Consider the following 8320-nt stretch of genomic DNA (forward strand, 5'->3'; position numbering starts at 1 on the left):
CATTGCGTAAGAGGAATTCTAGGAAGTTCTCTTCATGTAACCTGCGAAGAGAGGGATGGAGGGAGGGAGAGAGGGAGGAAGAGAGAGAGGGAGGGTGGGATGGAGGAAGAGAGGGAGGGAGGGAGGGAGGAAGAGAGGGAGGGAGGGAGGGAGAGGGAGGGAGGGAAGGAGGGAAGAGAGGGAGGGAGGAAGAGAGGATGGGATGGAGGGAGAGGGAGGGAGGGAAGGAGAGGAAGAGTGGGAGGGAGGGAGGGAGGGAGAGGAAGAGAGGGAGGGAGGGAAAATGAGGAAGAAAGGGAGGGAGGTAGGGAGGGAATAAAGGAGGGGAGGGGGGAGAGGAAGAGAGGGAGGGAGGGAGGGAATGAAGGAAGGGAGGGAGAGGAAGAGAGGGAGGGAGGGAGGGAGAGGAAGAGAGGGAGGGATGGAGGAAGAGAGGGAGGAAGGGAGGGAGAGGGAGGGAGGGAGAGGAAGAGTGGGAGGGAGGGAGGGAGGGAGGAAGGGAGGGAGGGAGGGAGGGAGGAAAGGAGGGAGGGAGAGGAAGAGAGGGAGGAAGGAAGGAAGGGAGAGGGAGGGATGGATGGAGGGAGGAAGAGGTAGGTGAAGAGGGATAAGGAGAGTGAGATGGAGAAGGAGAAGGAGTTGAGATAGAGGGGGGGGGAAGAGAGGGAGAGGGAGAGAGAGAGAGAGAGAGAGAGAGAGAGAGAGAGAGAGAGAGAGAGAGAGAGAGAGAGAGAGAGAGAGAGAGAGAGAGAGAGAGAGAAAGGGTTTGAAAGTGCGAGAGTGAGAAGGAAAAAAAGATGGACCGTTTACACAAGGTTGCCTAAATAATTTAATATTCAATTTGTTGTGTTGTCACGAATCATGTTTAATCTTTGTTGCACAATCACCCATTTTAAGTATGCAAAAACACATCAAATCTTCTTGTATTAGAAGTCAAAGTAAGCGAGTGAGCGGGTGAATGAGTGAGTGAGAGAGAGAGAGAGAGAGAGAGAGAGAGAGAGAGAGAGAGAGAGAGAGAGAGAAAGAGAGAGAGAGAGAAACTTCGCATCAAAATGGCCTTAAATACGTAACCTTGCATTTCCTACATTACGAAGATACGTAAAACCGAATGCAAATAACACTAAAAACAAAGAAAACAACAGATACGAAACCGTCTTAAAAACAATAAAAAAAAATAATAAAAAAAAAAAAAAATGGAACATGTATATGCTCTCAGAGAGTGCGGGAGTCACGTAATCCCGCATTCTTTGTGTTGCGAACATATATATATATATATATATATATATATATATATATATATATATATACATATATATATATACATATATATATATAAACAATACTTTTTTTAATCTAGACAGATCATATCATAATCACGAGAGCCCACGATATTAGCTATAAAAATCATCCATTTATTCATTCCTTTCTTTATTTAATGTGCATCTAAATCGAAAATCACCGAGATTTTCTTCTGAAGTTGAATAAGCTAACACAGAATGAGCGGGGAAATACACCATATATGGCATAAGTTCCATCAATCGACAAATAACTAAGTGTAAATACTAAGATATCTTACATGTGTTCTTATAAACTATAAGGCAACTGAAGCGAATGTGAGATTATGATAAAGCAAAGGATCTTATAAAATTGTTTGGCCTTGTACTCTCTATATTAGGCGGCGTTGCCATGGTTACGGGGCGAGAATTATTTCATTATTGTTGTTATTGATGTTCGTTATTATAAGAGGGGGGGCAACATGCGATGTTGTCATAATAATTACTCTATACAGTGGTTTTCAACTATTTAGTATAAACGGCAGCAATAATACTAGAGAAACAACTAATATTTTGGCAGCATCGCCTGCCTTTGATATATATAAATATATAAAATCTATACTAAATTTATAAAAATATATATATATATATATAATATATAATGTACGTATGTATTTGTTATTTGTGTGAGTGTGTGTGTTGTGTGTGGGTGTGTGGTTATATATAAATACACACGCACACCACACAATTACATAGAATGTGTTTGTGGTGTGTGGTGTGCATTGACCAATCTGTCATTCGCAGTACAAAATTATCTCGCCGATCAGTGTGTGAAAAGGAATTTCTCGAAACCTATCAAATCATATTTTTTTTCGCGTCACAAACCAGGAAGATAATTGGCGACACCACACATTGGAATCACTGCTCTATGACCTCAGTACTTTGTTTCCATGAACGAATACACCAGATGATTACCATTAGTATCATATTAATAAGAATAAGATGATTAATACATTTTGTTTGGATATTTGTTTTGTTTGTGAGATGTGTTTTTGGTATTGTACAACCTCCCTTCATTTCATTGTAATACACCATGTAACATTCTTCTATAAAAAGTATTTCTTCGGTCAATTTAATAAACTCCTTTATCATGGGATGTGACCGCATATAATGGTGTCTTCGTATGATCTAGTCTTCAAACGAAACTAGAAACAAGAGAACTAGTAATTGGCTTGTTTTATTTCCGTTATACATCGCGAGTGCGTTACCTTTACCAGACAAGGCACCTAAGGAACTAAATACCGCTATCCATCAAGGTCTGAGTCATCACCCCAGGCCTTATAAGGGACTGTTTAACACTGTGCTTCAGGGTAGGTTGACCACGTGTCAGTATTTTTGTGTTATAAGATCAAGGTTACCCGTACTCACAGCAATTGGTAATCCGGCGTATGCTGTATACACAAAACAATTGGTTACACGGAATACCTACGCAAATGGTGACCCCGAGTGAGAGATACCACGCAACAAGTTTAAATAAGCACAGATACCTATTTAGCGTGTCCGGAAAGTGATCAATGTCACCGTACTTGTTTTCTCTTTTATCTGACCATTGAGCTTTGATATATTGCGATTGCACTAGAGAGAGGGACTCCAGGTATCGTTGCAATAGTAAAATCAATGATAACGATAAACAGAAATGATAATCTAAGGAAACGATTGTAAGATGTGATTTAAGATTTAATTATATTGTTTGTTAAAGTAAATTTGTGTGTTTTGGGAAGTGGATAGTGCATTTTTCAACACCCGTAAGAATAAGAAGAGAATATTATAATAATCATGGTATTAAGGTTAACACTGATGATAACGATGACAATAATAATAATAATAGTAGTAATAATAACAACGATGCGATAATGATGGTATTCATAATAATGATGATGATAGAATGTTTATAGTGATAACGATACTCTCCATTAATAATGCTACTGATTATTTACAATTATAGTAATAATGATAATACCAATAATTATCAAAATAACAATGGCAGTACCAATAACAATAATAATGATGATAATGATAATATAATGATTTAATATAATTCTAACCCTCATCAACATAATCACCATCATCATTCTCACAATCACCATAACCACCCTCATTAACATAATCATCATCCTCATAATCAACACCACCATAATCACCATAACCGCAATCCCATAACCACCCTCATCAACATAATCACCATCATCATCATCATCACCATCACCATCCTCACAATCCCTATCACCACCATCCTCACAATCCCCACCACCGCCCTCGCGCCCACGCCCCTCACCACCCTCATCAACATAATCACCACCATCACCATCATCATCACCACCATCCTCACAATCCCCGTCACCGCCCTCGCACCCTCGCGCCCACGCCCCCGCCCTCACTCACCCAGCGAAGAACATGAGCATGAACCACGAGCCGGCCACCGCGTAGGCCATGAGCTCGTCCTCGAGGGCCCTGAAGACCGGGTCGGCGTCGGCCTTGAAGAAGTAGAGGATGCGACACGGGACGGCCAGGATGATGAGCAGGTTGGCGAAGAGGAAGATGGCCTTGGGGGCGTTGCCGACCTGTTGGTGGGTGGGGGAAGGGGAATGGGGGAGGGGGGAGGTTGGAGTGGGTGGGGGAGGGGAAGGGGGAGTGGGTGGGGGTGGGGAAGGGGAGGAGGGAGGGGTTGGTTGGAGTGGGTGGGGGAGGGGAAGGGGGAGGGGGTGGGGGAGGGAGGGGGGGGGGAGGGGGTTAGGTAGGTTGGAGTGGGTGGGGAAAGGGAAGGGGGAGTGGGTGGGGGAGGGAGGGAGGGGGGGAGGTGGGAGAGGTTAGGTAGGTTGGTGTGGTAGGGGATTGGAGGGGGGGATGTTTGGGGTGGGTGGGGGGGTTGGGGGGGGGGGGGGGGTGTGGTGGGGGGGGGGGTTGGTGTGGTGTTTGGGGGGTGGGGGGGGGGGGGTGGGTGTGGCGGGGGTGGGGGTTGGGTGGGGGGGGGTTTTGGTTGTTGGGTGTGGGTTGTGTGGGGTGTGGGGGGGGGGGGGGTGGTGGGGTGGGGGGGGGTGTTGGGAGTGGTGGTGTGGGGGGGGTGGGGAAGGGGGGAGGGGGGTAGAGGTAAGAGTGGGTGGGGAAGGGGGGAGGGGTAGATAGGAGTGGGTGGGGAAGAGGGGGGAGAGACCGATGGGGTAAGGGGAGAGGGGAGGAGGTGGAGGGGTAGGTGGGGAGCAAAATTGGAGGTAAGATTTATTTTTTGGGTGGAAGGAAAGGGAGGACGAGGAGAGAAGAAATTAACATTTTAGGTTAACTTATGCTAAATTCTATTCTTATCACAAATTGGGAGTAAACGTTCGTGAAACTACCTGTTGTTACGGAATGAAAGAGTGATATTGATTGGAACGGAGAGAGGGCGAAGAAAGAAAGAGGAATAAGCAAAGAGAGGAGGAGACAAAAAGAGAGAGAGAATAAGAGAGAGACAGAGAGATGTTGAAAAAGAGAGTGAGAGAGAGAGAGAGAGAGAGAGAGAGAGAGAGAGAGAGAGAGAGAGACAAAGCGCGCAATCACCAGTTCCCTTATGAAGGACTTTAACCTTGAGTGAAATATAGAAAGAGAGCGAGAGACATTGAGAATGATAGAGAGACTGTGGAAAAGGGAAACAGACAAAGAAAGAGAAAGCGAAAGTGAGAGAGAAAAAAAGAAAAAGAGAGAAAGAGTGAGACAGACAGAAACAGAGAAAAGAGAGAGAAAGAAAGACAGACAGAAACAGAAAAGAGAGAGAGAAAGACAGAAACAGAAAAGAGAGAGAGAAAGACAGAAACAGAGAAAAGAGAGAGAGAAATACAGACAGAAACAGAAAATAGAGAGAGAAAGAAAGACAGAAACTGAGAAAAGAAAGAGAGAAAGAAAGACAGAAACAGAGAAAAGAGAGAGAGAAATACAGACAGAAACAGAAAATAGAGAGAGAAAGAAAGACAGAAACTGAGAAAAGAAAGAGAGAAAGACAGACAGAAACAGAAGAGAGAGAGAGAGAGAAACAGACAGAAACAGAGAAAAGAGAGAGAAAGACAGACAGAAACAGAAAAAAAGAGAGAAAGAGAAAGACAGACAGAAACAGAGTAAGAGAGAGAAAGAAAGACAGACAGAAACAGAGTAAGAGAGAGAGAAAGAAAGACAGTAACAGAAAAGAGAGAAAAAAACAAACAGACAGAAAGAGAAAAGAGAGAGAGAAAAAAAACAAAAAAACAGAGAGACAAGAGACACAAACACTCACCAGCCCTCTCATGAACGACACCAGCCCTTGGTTCATGATTTCCTCTCCCTGTTGAAAGATGACATACACGACCCCCATCAGCGTCCCGGCCTCGAAGCAGTACCTGGAGATGTCCTCGAAGTCGTTGCCGAAGAAGTCGTCCCACAGTTTCTTCCGGAAGTCGGGGTCGGACTGGGGGGTAGGGCGAAGTGAGGAGAGGGGGGCAGGAGGAGGAGGAGAAAGAGGGGGTGTTAGATGGTTAGATGTTCTCTTGCGGGGGTAGAGGGGTTGTTAGATAAGAGAGGGGGGGAGTTGTGTGTGGGTGGGGGGAGAGTTAGATAGGGAGGGGGGTCGGGGGCGTTAGAGATGGTTAATCTTAGATGTGAGGGGGGAAAAGGGGGTGAAGAAGGGAGTCGGGTTGGAGGGGATGGGGGGGAGTGTAAGATTGTGAGGAAGGTATGAGGGTTAGATGGGGAGGAAAGTCAGGGGGGGGGGAGATGTGGGGGTGGAAGGAGAATTAGTGAGAGAAGGGGGGGGGGGGTATACAAGAGAATAAGAATGGGTGTTAGTTCGAGGGATAAGCTTCCCAGAGGCAGCCTTCCGCTTTGGCTTAACGTGGTAGCTTATCACGAATACTTATCACGAGTGAGCATGTATAATTACGTGAGATGGCGATACATTTTCTCTTTCTGTCTCTATTTCTTTCTTTCTCTCTCCTCCCTCTTTATTTTTCTCTTTCTCCTCTCCCCCTTTCCCTCCTCTCTCCCTCCTCTCTCCCTCCTCTCTCCCTCCTCTCTCCCTCCTCCCCCCTTCCTCTCTCTCTCCTCTCTCCTCTCCTCTCTCCTCTTTTCCTCTCTCTCTTTCTCTCTTCTCCCTCTTTTCTCTCTCCTTCTCTTTCTCTCTCCTCCTCTCCTTCTCTCTCTCCCTTCTTCCCTCTCTCTTTCTCTCTCTCTCTCTCTTTCCTCTCTCTCTCTCTTTCTCTCTCTCCCCTCTCTTCTCTCTCCCCCCTCCCTCTCCCCCGGCGTTTAGTGGTTTATCTAATTGGGGGGGTGAAGGAAGGTAGTCGGTTTAGATGGGGGAGGTGTAAGTCGTGGGGGTCATGGAGGTTGATGGATCAGGGGGGGCTTGGTGTTTAGAGATCTCAGTTGAGATAAGGGGGGGCGGTTTACTCTACAGATCTAATGGGTGCTTATGTCGAGGTACTTTCCCAGAGGCAGCCTCCTCGCTTTGGCTTACTGGTGCTCTACACTCACTTCACACGGTGAGCATTTCTATTACGTGAGATGCGATACCTTTCTTCTCTCTCGTCTCTTCTCTTCTTCTCTTCTCCTCCTCCTCTCTTCATCTTTCTCTTCGCCTCCTCCTTCCCCTCCCCCTTTCCCTCTCCGCTCTCTCCTCTCTTCTCTCGTCTTTCTCTCCTCTCCTCTCTCTCCTCTCTCTCTCTTCCATCTCTCTCTCCTCTCCCTCTCTCTTCTCTCCTCTCTCTCTTCTCCTCATCTCCTCCTCTCTCTCTCCTCTTCCCTCGCCCCTTCTCTCTCTCTCTCCTCTCTCTCCTCTCTCCTCTCTCTATCATCTCTCTCTCTCTCTCCTCTCTGCTTCCCCTCTCCTCTCTCTCCTCTCTCTCTCTTCTCTCTCTCTCCTCTCTCTCTCCTCTCTCTCTCCTCTATCTCTCCTCTCTCTCTCCTCCTCCCTCCCTCCCTCTCCCTCCCTCTCTCTCCCTCCCTCTCTCTCCCTCCCTCCCTCCCTCTCCCTACCTCCCTCCCTCCCTCTCCCTCCCTCTCTCTCTACCATTCCAAGAAACTTTCAATCCAATCATTGCTTGTCCAAACTGGTGTTATAATCCCCTTTGGAAAAATACTTTTAATCCTTATTCAATCTTTGATAAAGGTGAGAGATTGAGAGAGAGGAGTGATAGAGTGAGAATGAAAACAGAGAAAGGGTGAGAGAGAAGAAAGTTAGAAAAGAGAGAGAGTAGAGAGATAGAGTGAGGGAGTAGGAAAGTTATAGAAAAGAGACAAAGTGAGAGAGAGAAGAGAGATAGAGTGAAGGAGAGAATAAATTTATAGAAGAGAGACAGAGGGAGATAGAGTAAGAGAGATAGAGTGAGGGAGAGAGGAAAGTTATAGAAGAGAAACAGACTGAGAAAGAGAAGAGAGATAGAGTAAGAGAGAGAATGTGTCTTGTCTAAAAATGCATCTATAGCATTTTGTACCTCAGGGTCCATGCGTGTTTTATCACCTACTTGAAATTTGCATACAAATGCTTTTTTTCTTCTTTTTCTTCTTTTTTTTGTGTGTAATCTTGGTTTTAACCTTGTTCTTTTTATAGGAATGTCATGAGCTGTGATTTTTTTTTAAATACACCAATTATTATCATTGTAATCATTACTAGTATTATGAGTAGTGTTACTTACATTAGCATCATTATCACTAATATCATAGTTATTTATATTATCATTATCATCTTCATTGTTATTATCGCTATCATTATTATAATCATCATTATTGTTATCATTACTATTACTATCATTATCCTTATTATTATCATCAATGTTATTGTTATCATTACTATTACTATCATTATCCTTATTATTATCATCAATGTTATTTTCATCACTGTTATTACCTTCATCATTATTATCATTATCATCATCACTATCATTACTACTGCCACTACTACTAAGGATAATAATAATGATGGTTATGATGATTGTGATAATAAAAGTAATATTGATAATAATGATGATGATTATAAAATAATGATAAGA

General features: G+C 44.3%; 1 protein-coding gene across 1 annotated transcript in view; it reads right to left on the minus strand.

Annotated features, from left to right (window-relative positions):
- Window positions 1-3712: 3712 nt before the first annotated feature.
- The window catches only part of LOC147467127 (uncharacterized), a 6196-nt gene continuing 1588 nt past the window's right edge, over window positions 3713-8320 (minus strand). The window contains exons 3-4 of the mRNA XM_086533044.1: window positions 5575-5745; window positions 3713-3895 (exon numbers count right to left, since the gene is read on the minus strand). Coding sequence (XP_086389170.1) covers window positions 3713-3895; window positions 5575-5745 — 354 coding nt within the window. The remainder of the gene's footprint in view (window positions 3896-5574; window positions 5746-8320) is intronic.

Source organism: Penaeus japonicus, unplaced genomic scaffold (assembly GCF_977035675.1).
Source record: "Penaeus japonicus unplaced genomic scaffold, GWHDUDI00000001_assembly GWHDUDI00000038, whole genome shotgun sequence".
NCBI lineage: Eukaryota > Metazoa > Arthropoda > Malacostraca > Decapoda > Penaeidae > Penaeus > Penaeus japonicus.